Source organism: Rhinolophus ferrumequinum, chromosome 14, assembly GCF_004115265.2.
Source record: "Rhinolophus ferrumequinum isolate MPI-CBG mRhiFer1 chromosome 14, mRhiFer1_v1.p, whole genome shotgun sequence".
NCBI lineage: Eukaryota > Metazoa > Chordata > Mammalia > Chiroptera > Rhinolophidae > Rhinolophus > Rhinolophus ferrumequinum.
Genome location: NC_046297.1, coordinates 43,175,427 through 43,197,682, shown reverse-complemented (window position 1 = coordinate 43,197,682; position 22,256 = coordinate 43,175,427). Strand labels below are relative to the sequence as shown.

The following is a 22,256-nucleotide window of genomic DNA, read 5'->3' as shown; positions in this document are numbered from 1 at the left end:
ACTTATTATGTAAAGAGCATATAAATGCCATAAACAATTGGTCTGTCACCCAAGAGCTATGAATGTTACATATATGTTCATATATTTTCAAAACTTCAGTTATTTGTTTTCCTTTAATTCTTATTTCCTAAAAAATAACTTATTTTTTTTAGAAAAATATTCATTAAATCAGATGTACCCAGGCAGATAATAGATACAACTTTAATTTTGTCACTGGTTCAAAGATTGATTCAGGTAGAAAGATTGTTTTTAAATGCACCAAGACCTTTCCAGAAATGCAGGCAGTCTCATGACAATCGATGTTTTTTAATAAAGTTGTTTTTTTTATATATGAATTACAATTCCCATTTTGTAGTTCCTACACAAGACAAGTGACTTTTCCCAGGTTATAAGCCCTCTCAGTTGTGCACTAGGTGTAGTAATATTTATTAAAATAAATGCAGATCAATGATGGGCTTTAGAAATGCTACATTAATTATTACCTTCCAAGAATTTTCTCAGAGCTGCCATTAAAATAAATGAACCTACCTTTGATTTACAAAGCAATTGGGGATTTAAAAAATCATAATGTTCATGATTTGATGTATTTATTTTCCTCTTTAAACAAGTGTATTGTGCATTTTCAAGAAGATCCTCCTCATTAAAGACTATGAAAGCTACTTATTTCCTACGGTTGAGACTCTGAGGAGCTTTTCCAAGAAATGGCACATGCATTAGCCTCCAAATTACAGGGTCATGGCATACATCAAGAAATCAGCATTTGCACTCTAAAACACAAACAATATATAAATATATAATGTGCTCTTGCCAATTTCCCTACACTGTTTTCTCTTGGATCTTGGAATTATTAAAGACCGTATAGGTGGTATTCTTACATTTCAGCATTTCTCTTCTATTTTATGATTGTATTTGGGTGCAGATGCAATGCCAAATAATATGGAAACATAGACTAAAAGTAGATAATATTACCATGTGAAATCTCAGTCTTGGGCATTCATTCATTTCTTCATGCAATACTTCATCAAATATTTATCAAGTGCCTGGCATTATGTTAGAAGGTGAGACACAAGAATGACGAGGCAGATTCCCTGACTCAAAGAAGTTGCTATTTTGCTGAGGATCTAAAAACTTTTAGATTTCCTGACACTTCCATTTATACAGCACTTTCAGGGAATGATTTAACCTGATAATACATTTCTTTATTTTATGCTACAGATACTATGGGTATATCTCTATACACACATACGTTTGGTTTACTCACATATTCTACTCTGGTTTTCTATATTCTTTTAGTACTCAATTTTTTCCATTTCCAGAACATACTAAGCATGTTCCCAGTTGACAGCCTTTGCTATTTGCTCTGCCCTCTACCTCCAGTGCTGTCCCCACAGATGACCACATTGCCAGCTCCTTCTTCTTGTTCAGAGTTCAGTCCAATGTCAAGTCTTCAGAAACACCTGCCTTGCCCATCCCATTAGAGCTGTCTTCCTCCTCGTCCTCCGCCCTCAGCCCATGAGCAACAGCACACTCTATCATCCTGCTCTTTTCTCTTTTCTTCATATGACTTGACATTATATGGATCTATCTCGTTGTTTGTCTGTGTGGTGCCTAATTATCTGTCTGCTCCATGAGGCTGTAATCCCGTCAGAGGAAGGCCCTTGTCTCCTCAAGCTCACTCTAGTCTCAGTGCCAGGCCCATGGTAGATACTCAACAAATATTTGTCCAATGAATTAAGATTAAATTACTTTTCTAAATATGCATTTCCTTCTTTATCTATGCTCTTCCTTTCATATGCAAAACCTCTAAGAGCTGAAGTTGCTTTGAGTAGCCAAAGTTGTAAAGATAATACAGCAGAGTTAGCTGCTCTGACCAGATTTATCCTCCAAAAATGTTATCTGTCCATATACCAACAAACATAAAATAATCACCAACTACATATTCGATATGTGTGTGTGCACATACACATACAAATGCTATGGAATATGTCACATATAGCTGCTATAAGAGATGCAGAAGTCTATAGCAGGGTCCTGCCCTCAAGGACAAGGGAGGAGATAACAGTTTTCACCGTTGTATTGTACATTATTAGATACAAGTTGAATATCCCAGACTACGCATGCTGTCAGAACTTAATGAAAAGGAGAAATCTCAATAAGTTAGCCAGAGGAGATTTCCTGCAGCAGTCCTGAGATGGAAGAAAGAGGCCAGCCTAATGAGAGAGAAGGGTCTGTGTCAGAAGCTTAAGAAAGAGCCTGAAAAATGAGGTTGGTGAGGGAAAAGGCCAACCAAGATTCTTGTATCGCTGTGATTAAGTAATGAACATTTGATGAGGTCAAGTGTGTATCATTGAGGCCAAGGGCAGATAGAATTTTGGCCAGAGTATACAACATCCAAGTTAAAAGAGAGAACAATGAGAGTGAGGGCTGAGAATAGGCCACCAGGTTCAGAAGTAAAGAGGGTCTGTACCCCTTCCAGAGGCTAGACTAATGAAGGGAAGGATGGGAAACTAAATTACTGGGGCAAGTGAGACAGGACATGAAGATGGAGAGGAAGCATCTCAGCTGAGAAGCTGAGCAGAGGAAGGAAGGATGGACAGGAACGTGGGCAGTGGGCAGCAGGGCCCCCCAGAGGTGTTCTCCCAAGATGGAGGAGGTGTTCACACAATAAGAGAGGGCGAACGTAACAGGAGTGTGAGAGCTAAGAGCTTCAGAAGCACAGATTAAATGAGATCAACTCACAAGTGAAGTTTTGCAAGAAGAAAGACAGCGCTTTCAATGAAGCTAGAAGGTGAAATGACAGGAAAGCACAGCAAGAAAAAAAATGTGTATGAGGCTCAAAAAAATTTGTACCTCATGCAAATCCCAGCACTACAGACTTGGATTAATTATTTAACCTTTCTGGGTCTCATTTGCCTCAACTTTAAATAGATAGTAATCCCTACCTTGGTACCATGAAACTTTAAAAGGAGATCATGTTTTAAACTATAAAGTGCCATGAAAATCTAAGGGAGTTGACTATCGTCACCATGGTCTCTGTCTTCTCAGATATCTAGTCATCCAGGTGCTCCTGTTCTCTAGCTCCATGTTCTTCCTCACCCCCTTGGCACAGTCAACAAAGCACCATGCCTTTTATCTCCCCAACTGCTCCTGCAAGGGCTGCTTCCTTCATGTCCCCTGGTCCCCTGGTTGAAGCCCTTCTTCTTATGGGACTGCTACAATAGCTTCCGGTCTGGATTCTCTCTCGAGGCATTTTGTGACACTATCTCCAAAGGATTCAAAGGTAGATTGGTTATGATTCACATTAATCTGAGCAAACAGATATTTAATTAAGGTGAAAACACCCGGTGGCTCAGGTGGTTGGAGCTCCATGCTCCTAACTCCAAAGGCTGCCGGTTCTATTCCCACATGGGCCAGTGGGCTCTCAACCACAAGGTTGCCGGTTCAGCTCCTCGAGTCCCACAAGGGATGGTGGGCGGCGTCCCCTGCAACTAAAATTGAACAGGGCACCTTAATGGCTCAGTTGGTCGGAGTGCGTCCTCTCAACCACAAGGTTGCCAGTCCGACTCCCGCAGGGGATGGTGGGCTGTGCCCCCTGCAAGTAGAAATGACAACTGGACCTGGAGCTGAGCTGCACCCTCCACAGCTAAGATTGAAAGGACAACAACTTGACTTGGAAAAAAGGCCTGGAAGTACACACTGTTCCCCAATAAAGTCCTGTTCCCCTTCCCCAAAAAAATCTTAAAAAAAAAAAAAAAATGATACTTTAAAAAAAAAAACAAAAAAACTATCTCTTCCTGACATTTTCAGAGGGGTAGAATCACAGGCTTTGTGGAGGAGAGAGCAAGGGAGAAATGTCTCAGGCAGAACGTTTATTACTTCTTAGATTGTGGGATTCTGCCATTCCACTCTGTCACCTGAACAGATCTTGTGAAAGAGCACCTCAGGAGAAGGAAGAATTTGGATGTTGCGTAACAATGGGTTGGGCTGTTTCATAAATAATGAGCTCCTAGTCAGAGGAGGAATTTAAGCAAAGACTAAAAGATTCACTCACTCAGTTTTCTGATCACTTGTTGTTATTTTAAACCTTTTCTGTTCGTGTTTAATACATAAAGCTTGTTTTGAGTTTGTAATACCTGAATGTGGCACAAAATTCAAAAGGCACAAATGGGTAAACTGAAAACACACCCCGCCCTACATTGTTCCCCAATCAACCAACAGTTTCCTTAGTATCCTTCCAGAAATATGCTATGCAATACATATCCTTTTCTTTTGTGTACAAATGGTAGCATAGTAAACATAGTTATGCATCTTGCTTTGACAATAAAATTTGAAGATAGCTCTTTCTTTTTCTTTTGTAAAGAGCCATGAAATATGGAGTAACAATTTCGTTAACGTTAGGTTGCTTCCAGTCTTTTCATATATATTTTTATATTTCATCTTATAAACAATGATGCAATGCCTGTCTTTCAACGTGGCTTTTGTACACATGTGAACATATAAATCACTGGTGGTATATAGGCCGTGTCACTGACTTATTTTTAATCTGACTTTTGTCTTCATTGTTCTACAGCAATTGCTTTCTTCAAGGTCAGCCTTCTCAATAGCATCCTTATTAGCAGGGCTTCTCAAATTCAGTATGCATCCAGCGGGTCTTGTTAAAATATGGATTACAGGGCCCCACCACCAGAGCTTCCAATTCAGTAGGTCTGAGGTGGGAGGTCCAAGTCTTTGCATTTCTAACAATTTACCAGTTACGGCTGACAGGGCATGTGGAGACCTAGGCTATGAGAAGCCACTGCCGACTGCATTGACTTCATTGGCCAGTTATTCCTTCTCCTCCCCCTCTCCCCCCTGCCTTCCTCTGTACTCTCCTTACTCACCACCCCTTCCTTTTCTCGTTCCTCTTTCTCACATCCCTAAATGGGGTGGGTCTAAAGTCCTAATGAGGCCCTGTTTTGCCCATCCCCCCAACTCTGCCTGGCAAGGTCATCCTTTCTTGTGAATTCTATCATCCCCTCTTTTGAGAACACTCTAACTTCTGTCCTACCCTCCACAGTCCCCTGCTTTTTTTTGAGCTTTCCACTTTTCACTGAGCACCCATTCTTCCACCTGGCATGCTCTTCTTTCCAGCTTCAAAATGTCTAAATTCCACCTGACCCCTAAGACACAGCCCGTCTGCCACATCCTCCCTCAGGTCTTCCCTGGTCCCACAGAAAGGTGATCTCACTACAGGCTGAAGGATTTAGAAGTGAAGTATAGGGTGCGTGTGTGTGTGTGTGTGTGTGTGGCAAAATATTAACACTGAGTCAATCTAGGTGAAGGATATATGGTGTTAATTGTATTAGTTTTTCAATTTTTCACTTGAAAATTTAAAAAATAAAAAGCTGGGAATAAATTTTTAAATAAACAGCATAGTTATCTCTCTCTGTAGAACTCTTCTAGCACTTTAGCTCTATCTTCATCAGAGTCATTGTCATTTTCTACCTCATATTACAGTTATTTACAGGTATGTCTCAGCTTCCTACCTAGTCAAAATGTTCTCTGACAGCAGATACTCTGCTTGGCTTACCTGTCCATGAATTCCCACTGCCTGGCCTAACACATGATTTGCAGCAGGTAAAATGCTTCGAAGGAACGACTGCCCTCTTGCCAGAGAAAATGCATAAGGTATTACTGCTAGATCCTCCCAATATGAAAAGGCATTATGGAAAGAGCACATGCTTCAAACAGCCCAGGGTAGGAATTCCAGCTCTGCTGAGCATTAGTTGTACAACCTTAAGTAAGCTAGCAAACCTCTCTGGGCTTCAAATTCTTCATTACTTAAATGAAAAATTATATCCACTTAAAAATATGAATACTGCATGATGTATAAAAAAGAACCTGGAAGAATGCCTGGCATATGGTAATCACTGAACAAATATTAGCCATGGTGCACGTACACACACACACACACACACACACACACACACACACACTCGAGTTCATGCATGTTAAGTTACAGAGCCCCAAGCAGAATTCAGGTCAGAAACCATGGATACTCTCATTCTAACAAAAGATCAAGCTGTTGATATCTTCAGTGAGATGACTTCCAAAGATTATTCCTTCTATATATGAATTAACTCCAGGTTTATAGCTTTCCCTGCCATCCATTACCTTATAAAACTGGAACAAAGGCATGGCTTTGTTTAAGTTCAATTCCAAAGACTCCAGCAAATGTTTACCTTTCCCTTTTAAAGCTTCCATCACCCACACCACGCCCCAGCAAATACATAAAAACGCCATTTGCCCTGCTTTACAGTGTGTATCTCGACCTTTCAAGACCCCTCCCAGGAGCTTCCCCCAACCTTTTCTTTCCTTTTGAGATCATGGAAGATACCTTTTAATATTCTCTAACCTTCCATAAAAGAACTTGTTTAAAACTGGGCTCTACTTAGGCAAAATACTGGGACGTAATTTTTTTTTTTTAACCAGTAATACCTAAGAACCCCATTGCATCCTAGACTGTCTTGTAAGCAGAAAGAGAGCTCCCCAGACTGCTGGCAGGAGGTGGCGATCGTTTCGGGGATGAAACTAGGTCGTGAACCCACAGGGCATCAGGAGAATGGTCTCCTTTGGCCAGTCCTTTGGTTTCTCTTTTCATCCTGAAAATCAATATTTACATATCTTCTCTTCTCCCTGGTGTCCAGCACTGGAGTTTGGCAGAAAGGGAACACAGTTCATTTGCAAACATCCCCTTGGAAGGCGTGATGCATCAAGACCACAGAACTGTAATTTTCTAAGGTGCTATGCTTGACATACAGTGGGAGCCCAATAAAAACTGATTAAATATTTTAGATCAAAAAGAAATGATGAAAGAGAGAGGGAAGGAAGGAGGGAGCAAAATAATAATTTGGAACAACTTAATGGATTTGCCATGATGTGATACTGAATTTCAAGTCAGCCTTTCAATTAGCATAACCTTATTTTCCACCCAAAGAGACTGAATAATTTGCAGTGTGCAAGAAGGTTAGAACATCTATGTTTTCTCCAATTTACTACCTTTCATAGGCTATCACAAAGCACTGCCATTTCCTGTCATTTGAGCTATTTAAATTAAGATAATGAGGGCGGATAGACTGTTTTCCCTATCCATTAGCAACTGATTGAGCAAAGCTAGGCTGGCTTGCTCACCACTAGCTGTACCTTGAAAAGACAGCAGTGGGAAGAGAAAGGGTTGACCCACAGAGTGAGAGAAGAAAACTTCCACTTCATATGGAAAAAGTAAATCATCCTATATGATAGCTCTCATTATGTCTCACAACAAAACAAGTCACGACATGAGCCATCAAATGCCCTCATATGTGCAGGGCAGCTGCAGGGCACTGCTGTGGCATTACATCAACTTCATTTTGTTCCTTAACGATGGATTTACAAATATAGAAGAGGACGTTTCACTCCCAACTTTCACTTTTATTTTCCTGCTCAGCCAGCTGACTCATCTTAGCTCATCCATGTTTTCACCCTTCAGACTGGGTCCCAGTTGTTATATGATACCTCTTAGGTATTAGAGCAAAATCAGAGCAAAAAATAAATAAGACAAAAATAAAGGGAAATAGAGCCCCAAGGAAATATCAACATGCATCCCCTCACCTTGAATTTCTCACAACGTCAAAAATTACATGGAAATCCCTTCCGTAAATCCAATTCATTTAAAGCATCCAAAGAGACTCAAAGATAGAGGAGTCTATAAAATAAATGTTGCTTATGTGTAAATATTTATTTCCTATTTACCAGGTTGGTAAATATGGGTTTTAGTTTATTTGATTTGTTAAGTTGCAAACATAAAGCACATAACCATTGTGTCCCTTTGGCAACCTTCATTTTCTCTGATTATAATCGTCGTTCTTGTTTTGAATTTTTTTTTTATGCTGTGCTTCCTGTATGGTGTTGCAAAAAATAAATTAAAAAAAAGAGTAAGGAATAGTCTGTTCAAAAGAGGAAAAAAATGCATAAAAGAAAAGTGTAAAGAAATAATGTAAATGAGTATTCTGGACAACAGGGAAAGGAGCTAGATAAGTAGGGAAAGTGGAGAATAAACGTGTAAAGGTATGGAGCAGAAAACACTAATATGTCTCAGAGTTGTAATATTTGAAGGCATTCACTGATCTTCAATTCATACAGAGGTAGAAATTATGCAAATGATGAGATCACTAATGTTAAGCTAATTCCCTCTCTCTCTCTCTCTCTCTCTCTCTCTCTCTCTCTCTCTCTCTCAGATGAAGAGGGCAAGGAATCCAAATAGTCCTCACTCCCATATCCATTCTGGTCAAGGATACGTATGACGTCAACAGGTAATGTAGCAGAGCAACCAAAGACATGGATAGCGAGAGACCTGTGTGCTAGGAGTGTTGGACCAGCGAGACCACCTTTGTTGGTGGGGAGAGGGTAGACAGAGGGTAGCAAAAGCAGGGTAACTTGATTAAACTGCTTTGCTCAAGGAAATGAAGCTGATTATTTATTTCATTTCTTTCTGGACCTCCATATTTTGTACCCTATAGATTTCTTTGAGAAAGAAAATCATAGCATGCTTTGTCTTAAAAAAAAAAAAAAAAAGCAGATTTCCCTTTATTGGGATGGTTAAGAGCATGGACTCTGAATTCAGAGGGACCTGGGTTCAGAGTCCACCTTTGCACTTGCCTAATCTTGCAGTCCCTGGTATGTAGCAAGCTGATATTTAGTGAAATCAGAATCTGAGATGCATAGATCCATGATGTCTCTCAGCCTCTCTGTTCCCCACCCCACCCCAATCAGGTCTCAGTCTTGCCCACCCCCAATCTTACCACAAAACTTTGTTAACAGGGGATTAAAACATATCTTTATCTGTGTGCTTGGCCCTCTCTAAAATTGGAACTTCCTGTCTGAAAGCTTCTGCTGAACCCCAAAATGCAGGAAGAAGGTCCACCACTGATCTTGCAAAGCAGAGGACTGGAATAGCCAATCCCCAGAGCCCCTCCTGAAACTAAACACAGAGGGTGGGAGAAGGGGCAGGATAGGCCTCCTCCCAGAGGGTAATTGCTCTACTTCTGCAGCAGAGGTGTTAGGCTAGAAGGCAGCAAAGAGTAGCCCGGGGAGACAGCCTTTCATATTACTGAATTATAATAGACTTTTTTTTTTTTTTTAAATCATAGAGACAGGGGGATGGACGAGTAGTGGATTTCCTTGTTTGCTTGATTATTTAACAGTGCTGGTTAAATAATACTGATTTCATTGTGATCATTCCAAAAGGCTTGGCTGCCGAGGGATTAAAAAGGGTTCACGGAAAGAAGTCTCGTTCGTCTTAGGTAGTTTATAAACCACTAGAGGGGTGAAGCATAGAAATAGGGGGGCAATTGGTACAGTGTTCCAGGGAAAAGATACAAAAAGGAAACTGTTCCTCAAAGCCCTAAGGATCACCTTTATGCTCTAGTAATTCTCTGTGGTCACACGAGAGAGGCCTTTGTAGCCACACCGAGCTCGGTTTAATCTTCAAATCATTGTAAACAGAGAAAACAGCACTGGACAAAAATAAGGGGCCCAGTTTCAAGAGTCTCCTTAGAAATCTGGGAGAAAGGGGAGCCTGTAATTAGGGTTTGCTGTGTTCCTGCTCTGGGGGTGATGTCATCCCCCAGAGAAAGGCAGCACGCAGTGCCAGGAATCTGAGCTCACGGCTCTTCAATAATTCAATAGCGTCTTGCATGGGAATTCCTCATCTGGGGGATTAGTGAACAACAAATGTACTTTGTAGGTACCAGGGTTTGGCGAAGGGAAGAAACAAAAACTGAAATAACCTTGTAAATGGGAGTTATGTGAAGAACGTAGCACTGCAGTCCTCCCATTAGAATCACATGGATGGGATCTTAATTTGCCGGTTTTAATGACCTATTTAAATGACCCTGGCTCCCCTCCCCACCATTTTCCAGCTGAAGAAAGTGACGCTCAGAAGGGGAAAGTCACAAAGCCAGCTATTCCGGTGCCACGGCTAGCATCTGGATGCCCCAACCCCACATTAGGGCTTTTCCTTCTGTACGACCTGGTGCCCCATCCCCCACCAATTTCCCGTCTGTGACACGGTGGACACTCACAACCTCCCACACCTCGATGTCATCGGAGTCATTCCCGGGGACCCAGGGACAACTGTTCACATTATATGAGCTTCCAGACTGCACAGACCCTGAGGGGGGAATAAAAGGTCCTGTTGAAGACCAATGTCTGCTGCTTGTGTCATTGTGCAGAAAGACACTGGCACAACCAGCAAAACCAGTTCTGGGTGGAAGAACTCGGTAACAGCTCTGCCAGAATCGTGCTGCAATTGATACTGGAAATCAGGACTTCATTCCCAAACCTCATTTTAAATAATAGTTTTAACACGTTCCCGAGTCAAACTTTTTCCTATAATTAAACTGAACGATTAGAATTTCCCGTCCTTTCCTTCCTTCTGTTAATGCTAAGTGAAAAGTAGAAGTAAAATGTAGGTCAGCAACAAAAGGAAAACGGAGGAATGTGCTCTGGAAAAAATCTATCTACCTTATCATCAGCTCTCTTATACAAATGTGGTAAGATGACCAAATACTGGACTGTTGTGTTTTGTTTTGTTTTTTGTAATAAATGCACCGACACTTAAATACACAAATAGAAGCTGCCGGTATCATCGCCATCTTGGGAAGGCATATGGTTTCCTCAAATGAGGCTGCTGTGGCTCAAGGTGTATTCGTGGAGTCTCTTCTGACATTGTCCTCTTCAAAGCTGGTCTTGTGCAAGAGAAATCTCATTTTTAACCCTAAAGTGGTATTATCCAGCTTGTTGATATGGATTTACATGGGGACCCAAGTGATTTCTGGTGATTTTTGAAACATTTTCAAAGACCACTATTGCGGGCATTCAAAAGGATGGCATAGCCACTCTTTAACAGTACGAACCCAAGTCATCCTTTGGTCTGCTGCCAAAGGCCTGGCCAAAGAATCAGGGAATGCTGGCGGGATCCTGGTCCCATGTCTACCAGCCATACTGTGTCAACCTCCTTTCCCCAACACTGAAAGCCAATGAGATGCAAACTGCATATTCAGTTGTCTGAGGGGGTGAGGTTAGGGCATGAAAACTCATATGCCCACTAGGGCCAGGCAGGGAAAGTTCCAGAAGAGAGAAGCCTAGAGAGAGCATTAAAGAGAACAGCCAGTACCTCACAAGAGCCACTTGTTACCTTGCAAACACTTGGGTTCATGGTTGCCAGATTCTTTAATTATCCAAAAGAATCTGGAAACCTAAATTTTTTTTAAAAAAATAATAATCTCCTAGTTATTAAACGTGGGCAAAAAATTTAAAATTTTAAATGTAAGCATGATACACACATATACATTCTGTGGACCAAACGAGGGCTGTAGGTCACAAATTTTTGTCCTTTGGCCACATAAACCAAAACATCACGTGACATTGAAGGGGGCCGCAGCCCTGAAGCCTACAAAAGATTTCTGTCTGGACGTTACCAACAGGAACTCAAATGTAACTACTCCTGAGAAGAAGTCCATAATATGAAAATCACAAACAATTCCACTGTGAGAGAGATGCCTTTTACTTTTTGTTTTGTTGAAAACCTTTTTCTCAATCACGTGATTTTGGTTTTTGCAGTCTCCTTATTATAAAATCAGTATTTTAAAGAAATGCCTTAGGCTCTGTCAGTTAGAAAAAAGAAATCTTCTTGGCCTACTACATACGATATGGATTTAGCTTTTATGGTGTTTTTTTTCGTTTTGTTTTTCTTTTTAAAGCCTTTCTAGTAGTTTGAGGAAAATTATATAGAACTGCCTTTTATCACTTATTGGTTAATCCAGACTGCATACAATTGCAGCAACCAAGTAATAGTCACTAAAAATATATATTACAGGAACAAACAAATTTTGCTACAACAAGCAAACACTGCCATTTGTCAAAGCAAATTTGTGCTTAAATTTGTCAGCTGGAACAACACACATACACAGACACACATCTAAACAAGAAAAGTGAGCTTCTATCTACGAGAAATGAGTGACATCGTCTTACCTGGGATGAAAAATGAACTCAACCCAAATTAACTACCTCACTGGTTTCCCACAGAGCCTCCCTCATTCAATCTGTTCCTTCCGTTTTAGACATTTTCTTTAAAAGGTCCCTATTGACACTAACAGTGAATACATTCACCCACTAGCACTTATTATCTCAGATTGCATGATAATGAAAATTAGGGCTAGGATCACAGCTTGCTTTACACTGACAAGGCTCTTCCAATGATAGGATCCCACTATCTCCCCAATGACTGCTGCAGACCTGCTCTCACTGCTCACACTGCTGTATGGTTATTGGTACCCCCACCTCCCTCCCCTGGATCACTGGATCTTTACACATCATACCACCAGTACAATACTTGGTATAGCAGAGACAATTGGAAAAGTTTGTATTGTTTTATTTTGTTTTGAGTGAGGGAACTGAGGCCCAGAGAGGTGAGATGACTTGCTAGGGATTCTAACCCTGGCCCGCTGTGCCCTCGCACAGACTGCCTTTCCTTTCTCTAGCCCAGTAACCTCGCCTCGGAGAGGAGGGGCCATGAAGACAAAGCATGGGGCTTGGGTGAGGAACTTTAAATGGAGGCAGAGTAGACCCTAGAAGACACACTTTCCTTATTGGGTGGGACCTGAGCTCCCACCTATTCCAAGGCCTACTCCTTCCCTCGGATGCACTGAGCCACTGGAACATTCTCCAGGCTGCTCTGGCACTCTGTTGCTGCTTGCCCGTTTAGGTCACCTTTCTTGGGCCTAAAGCCAATTTCATGAACATTGTTTTATACATGAGTGAAATGAGACACTGAGCAATTCATCTTCTTCTAAAAGTCATGCCCACAAACTCCCATCCAGTTTCCTTTCTCACCCAGCCTTCCCCCAGCTCTCAGACAATAAAGCATTGAAAGGAGTTGTTTACATTGACCTTTTCATTAGTTTAAAGACAAAGGTTTGTAACACCCTCCCTTGCTAAATGGTACATAACTAAAGTAGAAAACAAGCTTAGGTTTCATCTGGAACTTCCTCTTTAGAGCAAAATAAGGATCAAGAATCAGAAATATGGAACACAAAAAGAAGAGTGTATGTCAGAGGGTTAGAAGATGGCAGACGCGGTTATCATTGTGTGAGGGATATAAATGATAAATGTTTAACTAGTACATTGTTTTGTACACCTGAAACTAATTTTAAAAATGTTAAAAATAACAATAATAAAAAAATAAAAGAAAGCAAGCTGTCTAAAAACCAATAAGGCAGCATGCCTAAAAAAAAAAAGAAAGAAAACTGGGCAGAGCAGAAAAGTTTGGAGTTATCATAAACTCAGAGACTCGTGGCTGGAAGGCAAATCAAGTATCAATGAGTCTCACTTTTTTACCCAAACCAGTGCAACAGTGGACATCTATCCTCAGGGCACACACCTCACTGGTGATTTTACCGTTGCCCTTCTTAACTATACTGGCATCAGAGAGAAAGAGAAAAAGCTTAGGCCTGTCAACAAGAAAAACATGGCTCAAGGTCACAGAAGTTAAGAGACCTGCAGCCCTGCTTCCTACCCCCTCCCTCCAGGTTATACCCCAAGGAGTCCTGGGGTCAGGAGGCATCCCCAGTCACATACCTATGAAGACATTAGCTCTTAATTTTCTTGCCTTTAAGGAAGGCAGGCGTTAGAGAAAGACTGGAAAAAATCTGCAGTGCAGGTAGAAAAGGGTTTCTGGCCTAGTCATACCAGCACCAAAGACTAAAATGGAGTCTGGAAGGTTTGGGAAGGACATGTAGCTTGGGACATTCTGCAGGAGGCCAGAGAGGAACAGGTACACTCCCTTTTCTTCTTTACACCCCAAAAGGCAATTTAGCTGCTTATAATTGAATGTGAGCAACTTCTAGAGAAAGATAATAGGTTCATTTCCTATTGTCCTCAAGTTAACAGATCTTTTCCTACCTATAAATGCTTTGTAAAAAATCATCCACAGAGAAAGGACATTATTTAAAAGGTCTGAACAATGAATCAATGCTCCTTTTCCACTCACCTTTGCCTCTTCATTCACGTCCCAAGTGAAGGAAACAGCATTATATGCAATCTCTTCAATGTTTCCAATGGTATTGAAGCTCTCCTTGTAATCAGCTGTAACATTAAGAAAGAACAAGGTTTTAAAAGAGTACGAGTTACTCGGTGACATGTATTGAACTATCATTTTCCAATGGGATTTTCCAATGGGGAAAGCCTCTTCTTCTGGCTTTCTCTATGGTTTGTTCACTAGTTTCATTTTTAACTAGGTTTCCAAAATTATCATTTTCTTTTCTTCCTGAGTCCCTCATTCCTCTCCTATTCACTTTCCTGCCACTTAGTTTTGCTGGAAGTACCAAAATATCCCATAGGGATTGTTTTGTAGAACAGAACATTGTGTAACAGCTATGTAGTGTCATCAGGACTTCGGTGAAGAAATTCCAGGAGAGTGCTGCAAAACTTATTTTTTACTTCTTTTTGGACTTGGCTACAGAAAGTTGAGATAATCATACTCAGCTCACCATCACCACCTGTCCATTTAAGGCCCTTTCTTCTTCATTTCTCTATTTATGTAATATTTATTTATTCTTTTTATCCCCATTATCTGCCTCCATAAACACAATAGCTATTAACGTGTCTGAGATGTAGTCTTATGAGTTGTGTTAATTTGCCTGTGTACACAGCTTTCATTTTCACAAATTGTGTTGTGCTATGGCTAGGATTGCTAGATTTAACAAATATTTGGGACATACTTATCCTACAAAAGTATTTGCTGTATATCAGAAATTGAAATTTAACAGGGCATCTGTATTTTATCTGGCAAGCCTAGCTCTGGACCTTTTCGAGTCTAACCACACGCCTATTTCTAACTGCAGCTGCACAGAACTCCATGGTGATCATCAACCGCAAATTATCCCCTCTCCCCAGAGGTGAAGCCTGTGGTGGTCTCTAGCTCTCTGGGACCACAAGAAGACCTGCCATAAAAATCTTTATTACTCACTGTCTCCACTGTCCCTGCCTTAGTTGGTCTTTAGGTCTGGTCACAATATTCCTTGTCTTAATGCTCACTGTTTCCTGTGGTTTCCAGTATGCTTACCACCTGGATTTTTCTCCCTACTCTCGGCCTCCTTAGATATGACATCCTACTACCTTAATTCTGTCCCTTGTGTACTAAATAAACATTGGTCATGTCCTGCTTGTGTAGCATCATGCTAAGGCCCATCTGCTTTTCTTTTCTTTCTTTCTTTTTTTTTTTTTAAGGAGGGTGCAGCTCACAGTGGCCCATGCGGGGATTGAACCGGCAACCTTGGTGCTACCAGCACCACGCTCTAACCAACTGAACTAACCAGCCACTCCCCTCCCCCACCTGCTTTCCTTTGAGGCCTGGTTTATTCACAAATTGATCACCTAATCATATATGTTCTTTCTCTGTAAGCTTCCATGATTATTTTTCTAAACTGAACCTCTGATCACGTGCTTTTTATCATTTTTTATAAGGCTAAATCTTACACCATGACCTATCCTGTAGGCCCTACACACTTCTCTGTGCCATCACACCCCACCTCACAATGGCGGTCCGAGGAAGGCTTGATTCTAACAGCATTGGCGGTCTATTTGTTTACAAAATCTTTTTAAATATTTTTCTTTCTGAGTTAGGAGTTAGTTACTATGACTGACTTTCACGGTATATTATAAAGTGTGCATTGTCTACAAAGTCTGACATGTTTCTGGCCAAATGCTTGTTTCCTCATCCCGTGTTCGGCTAAGTTGACCTATCACTCCAGGGCTGGTGGCTTCTCGAGGCTTTACCAAGTTTTCTATGTTAATGCCATGAAATTTTGAAGTCTGCTTTCCTAAAGTTCACACATCTAATCGTTTTTAGCCATTCCCTCCTCATTTATCACAAAATCTAAGTTCATGTGGTCCTTTACCAAGATTTTAACTACTTTCTCTTATTAATAGAACTTCTCCTGTTTATGAGAATTAGGTTGAAAGAAGTAGTACTCCTATTTGCTTTTTCTGTCCATAATATAATAAAACAAATTCAATAATAATAATAATAATTTCATAATAATCCATAATAAAACAAAGCCAGTTTGATTTTGTGTTTTAATAAAACTCCTTATTACTGGGCCCTGATTGATGGTTGGTCACAGGAAAACCTACTTAGATGTATTCTCCAGAATGGTCCTCCAGACTCACAGTAGGTCATGTCATTCTAGACTCCAACCAGAATTCTATTTCCCCTTTCTCATCAAATTTCTACTTTTTTGGCCAATCCCATGAGTACAAAGTGGTATCCTAATGATGTTATTTTTGCGTTTCTTCTATCGCTTATGAGTTCAAGCATCTTTTCACATCCAGTATAGCCAACCAGATGTCTCCTTATATAAACTGCCTGTTCATGCCCTTTGTCCATGTATCTGTTGGTTTCCCCAGGGAAACTTTAAAGCAAAACTATATACCTTTACATTTTAAATAAAGCAAACACACTTTACTATAAAATCTAGTGTGTATACCATAGGAAAATCAGAACCATGAACAAGCAAGAAAAATGTTTAAAAGCAGCCACAATCTACTTACCACAACCACTAAAACACATCTGTATATACTTCATTTTTCCTATCTATCTCTCTCTCTTTTTCCAAAATATGTCAATATTTTTACACAGTGCTGTACCAATTATTTTTAATTTGCTTTTTTCTCCTACTATGTCAATAAACTTGTGAAAAATACTTTTAATGGCCAAATGCTATTATATTGAATTAAAATAAAATGCCATAACTTTATTTTGCTCTTGTTGATCACTTAAATGATGTCCAATACTCTCCTACCTCAAATATCACTTCATTTAATTACTTAATTATTTCATTAAGATATATTCTCAGAAGTGAAATTTATAGGTCAACAGCAAACATATTCTTAAGGCTTTTCATTCGTTTTGTCAAATTGTCCTTGGAAAGGTTGAAACCATTTATATTCACAATAAAAGTGTATGAGTTCCTATTTCTTTCCAAATTGATATGCAAAACATGCTAACGTATTTGAATTTGCAATTCTTTGATTGCTAAAGAGGTAGAACCCTCTTTTGCTTGCTTTCTGGCTCTTGGTGTTTCTTTATACTCTTTCTCTTTAGTTTTTATTTTTATTGATTTATCCAACAAATTTCTTGTTTTGTCCTTTGCTCATTTTTATCTTAAGGTGTTCAAATTTTCTTATTGATTTTAAAGTAAATATTTAAAGCTAAGAGATAAAATAGAAAGCAAAAGAAAACCATTTTATAATCTACAAATTTAGAATAAGGCTTTATGACTGTATTGGGGACGATTTTAAATGCAAACCAGTGCATGCTTTTAAATGCAAACCAGCAGGCCATCCAATCTATAAAAAATCTGAAGAGCAAAGCAGACCACTGAATTTAAAGAAATTGAGTTCCCTGATTCTTCATTTGTATTTGTTTTAAAAGATAGTCTTGCAATTTTGTTTTTAAGTCTTTAATAAGACTTAAAAACAAACAAACAAAAAACCCTTTAGGTCAATCATAAATTAAGAAAGCAAATATATCTAGAAATAAAGACAAACCAAAGTGGTTTGGTCCAACACTTATCCTTGATGTCCTAAATTATAAGGTTTTATTTTTTCCATAGCTTCTGCACCTGAAGATTTTCTCACCTGAAAAAAATGTACTAGCTCAGAAAAAAGGATTTTTTAAAACAAATGCAATACCAATATAAATAAAATGCTTTCTGGATGCCCTAATCTTGCACAGGGTCTCGTCATTTTCTCTCTATCATATTCACTTACTCAATCAAAAAATGTATTAAACTAGTATTTACTGTATGCCTGCTAGGTGCCAGATAAGTGTCCTCACACTCGGGAAACAGCATAGAATAAGACTAGGTCCCTGGTCTTGTGAATCTTACAGTCCAGAAGGAGACAGAATATAAATAAATTGACAAGTAAATAAACAACACTATTTGTCTACTTATTTATATAAACAACAGGTTATGCTTAATCTACTTTTTCATGCCAAATACAAAACACAAAAAGATTGATGAGGCTACTTTTTATTGGGTGGCTACATTACCTGTTTATTGCCTTCATAGCACGTACCAATATTTTATATATTTACTTATTTATCACCAGCATTTCCCATTAGCTATATATGCTATAGAAAGGCAAGGAGTTTATCTTAAATACTGCTGCTCTCTCAGTGCTTACCATCATACAGACAAGATGCACTCCACAAGGTAGCTGAATAAATGAATAAGTGAATGAACGAATCCACAGACATTCTAAACAAAAAATATAACTAAAAGACTGATGTCACACTGTTCTCTAACCTTCTGCAATACAAGAAATGCCTATTCATCTCTATCCTTTGTTTTTAGTCTCTAAGCCATTTACCTACAGATGGTAAAATAGCTCTACTACCTCTTCATGAGTGAGTTTCCTAAAAGACTAAACAGCTTATGCATACTGATGTTGCCTGGTCCACAGGCATACTTGTCTAATGAATAAAATGCTAATAGATGTGTCTCCTGTTCTGAAAACTGTGTTAATGCCCTTTGATAAGTGTTGTTTGCTTGAGGGCTTATGACCTGTGGTGTAAAAATAGAAATTCAACAACCTGGTTTTAAGCCTTCCTTCACTTAGTTCCTCAAGCAAGTGTCTCAAACCCAAATTTTGTAAATGTTGACATTTGCAACCAGTAAGAGGTATTGTAATGAGCTGGTGTAGTGAACTTGGTTTCCTAGAGCTGCCACAATCTTGGAGGCTTAAAACAACAGAAATTTATTCTCTCACAGCTCTATAGCCAAAAATTCTCAACCAAGATATTTGTACGGTTAGTTCGTTCCTTCTAGAGGCTCTGAGGAATAATAGGTTCTGTGCCCGTCTCCTAGCGTCCAGTGGCTGCTAGCGATCCGTGATGTCCCTGGGCTTGGAGATGCCTCACTATGATCTCTGCCTCTGTGTTTAGATGCTGCTCTCTTCTGTGTCTCTGTGTCTATTTCTCCGTTCCCTGCTAAGAACTTGTCATTGAATTTAGGGTCCACCCTAGTCCAGGATAATCTCACCCTGAGATCCTTAATTACATATTCAAAGACATTTTTCCCAAATAAGGTCATATATACAGGTTCGGGAAGTTAGAATATAGACGTATCATTCTGGAGGGTCACCATTTAATCCCCTGCATCTGGGATTCCCCCTTATGATCGGAAGTCATGGGCTTTTAGTGAATGGCTTGTTTTTACACGATAGCACCATAGCTGAAAAATAATCACCCCACTTTAAAAGAATTAGAAAGGACATTAATTGTGAAAATATTACATTTTGGTTGGGATTGTTTTTCCTTAAAACATGATGAGACACCATAAAAGCTACATGTGTCGTACACTGGTTTGTAAACATCTATATGACACTAACATCTACTTGGTGAGGCAGAGGAGATAAATAGGAAAATGGCTGAAATGTTTCCAAAAAACAGCACGATGGAACAAAATTATAATTGGCTGAAATGGGTCTCTAAAAACTGTATGCCAATTGAATCTGAGTTAAAGGTAGTTCTTATTAATATTAGTAATTTGTACCGAAAGGGACAACCCTAAAGAACATTGCGAAAATATTACATTTTCATATTACATATTTCATATTATATATTTCATATTATGTAATATTACAACATTACATAAACTCGTTTAAAGCATCAGGAAGAATGAAACCATAGGAAGAAGAAATGGGAGTCTGTCTAATGAAATAAAAACAAAGTTTTTATTTAACAATCTCATCGTTAATGTGCCAGTGATATAACTAAACTTTCCAGGATCCTCTCTAAGACCGCATGTGTCCTTGGAGTGTCAGAGGGAGGAGTACAGGAATGCACAGCCATACACATCCTCTAGGGCATCTTAGGGTGCCTCCTAAAGAGGTAGAATGACTCTGGATTCCTGTACCTTATGTGCCTGAGTGCATGTTTTATAACAGTGCTTCTCAAATGTTGGGGTGCATCAGAATCATCTGTGGGGCTTTGGCAAAATGCAGCTGTCTAGGTCCACTTCCAGAGAGTCAGTAGGTCTTGGATGAGGCAAAGAATTTGCCTTCTAAGCTCCCAGGTGGGGTGATGCTGCCCTTTTGCAGACCACACTTTGGGTAGCACTGTTCTATGGCGAACTGAAATGATTGAATCCTTTGGGTGCATTTGTTTCACTCCACACATGGTCTTAGAAAGCACTATGTCTGTCGTTGAGGTCCTACACCATCAGTGAAGTCCATGTGACAGATTGTTCTTCATCCTAAAAGATTACCCCTATTGGGTGGACACAAACACCACATATACGAGCATCAGGCAGTTACCTATATGGTGAAACCTGAGTACCACCTGCTCCAAGAAGTCTGCTTGTTCTCAAGTCTAGAATACCATCCTAAAACACTCATCCCTTTGAGTGAAGGGCATTGTCATCTCCTCATATTAAAATGCAGATATTCTTGGGATATTAATAACAGCCACAAACCGAGAACTTACTAAGTACCAGACCTTTTACCAAGGTTACCAAATCTAACCCTCACAACAACTCTGTAAGATGGATTCCTCCTATAGAGAAGTTGCTGCTTGTAGAAAATCACATGGCTGGTAACAGGCCAACCTGTGATTTGAATCCGGGTCTGTCTGGTGCCCAAAGCCAAATTTTTAACCACTACCTGTATTTATCTTGCAAATCAAACAATAAATTGTCACCAGATATTAACACCTCACAGAGAAAAATCAGCACACCCTGCATGGCAACTAGCTGGTAGAGAAGTGCTGAGGAAAGTTCAATGAGGCAGAGAGACGAGACATTTTAGGATGGTTGCAAATTCTTTGACAAAGGAGGGCAAGGCTGGGTTGCTGCACTGGAGAGGAGCAGAGAAAATATCTCCATAGCTTGTAGGCACCATGAGGACTGAAAGAAAAGTTCCAAAGTTAGCCCTTCTGAGGAAACGGGGAAGGGGGTGAGGATAAATTTTACAGTGTTTCAGCAAAGGGCAGCTGAGCATAGGTGAGTGTACAATGTTTTCGTGCGTGTTTCTGGCAAGTTACATTCTGCACAGAAATGACGGGACTGGACTCTATTTTAACTGTCATGGACAGGAGGATGGTAAATTGTTTTGTTATCTTTTTTATTTTTTGCATATAATCAGTAGTCTATTAATAGACTTTTGTAGATTGAGTTTTCTTCAATCTGGTTGAATGTGTAAGTGTGATTCTGGACTGCCATCAAAGGAACTTTGAATTCTTTTACCTTAATTAAGTTTCACATGCTTGGTAAATTATAACTACCCCCTTTTAATTATTTTTGTATATATTGTTGGAGATTAAAAGGAGTGGTATAATTAATATAAAAATTGCTTCTCTTCTAAAAGGTGTAGATTCTGTCTGGACTAGTGAAATAATGAACCTGGAATGCTGAAAATAGCTCAGGGCACCACTGCTAATTCTGTGTGCGTACATGGCCGCCAAAGATTTTTGTTTTTAAAGCTAAGAACTCAGTGTAGTTTGTATATTTGGGGTCAGGATATACAAGGAATCCATTTATAGGGCAGCACCCAAAAAACAGGAAGAAAGGACACTGGTGGTGGAGACACACAGACCTGAATTTAATTTCCGTCCTCCTCTCACCAAGCCCTGTGACCTTCAGTGAGTTATGGAACCTCTCTGAAGTTATATTTCCTCATCTACAAAAGACAGACAATATCTAAGACAACAGACCCTGCTAGTCCCCCAGGGCATGTTGGGAACAACACTGGTCCCTACCTCCCCCATCTCACCTGTCCTCAAACCTCTGTTCCCCTCTGTCTGCAAAGGTCAAAGAGGATCAGCTCAAAGTCAGGAAACCATCAAGGGCCATTCGAGGAGGATTCGCTCTGACTTGAAATGGGTAGAATAAATAAACCTTAGTCCAAGTAAGTTCTGAGATTTTTTTTCTGTTTTTCAAAATCAAAGCAGCAGCTTCTTACGGTAAAACCTGAATGACTCACAAGAACTCTAATGAGTTATTTCCTTTATAATGCTTTTCCCAAGTCCGAGGTAACCTGGGTTTCCTCAAGTATATTAACACTTGAGCTGATTTTTAGAGGCACTAAATGTATTTCCATCATTTAGTCCTGGCCCCTGAGCAAATAATAGGAACAGCACCAGTTTTTGAGAGCCAAGTGTGTGCTAAATATATATA

At 39.7% G+C, this 22,256-nt stretch overlaps 1 protein-coding gene across 3 annotated transcripts in view; it reads right to left on the bottom strand.

Moving 5' to 3' along the window:
• The window catches only part of GRHL2 (grainyhead like transcription factor 2), a 154,566-nt gene that overhangs the window by 51,528 nt on the left and 80,782 nt on the right, over positions 1-22,256 (bottom strand). For all 3 annotated transcript variants that reach the window (XM_033126706.1, XM_033126704.1, XM_033126705.1), the window contains exon 8: positions 14,069-14,163. In XM_033126706.1, coding sequence (XP_032982597.1) covers positions 14,069-14,163 — 95 coding nt within the window. The remainder of the gene's footprint in view (positions 1-14,068; positions 14,164-22,256) is intronic.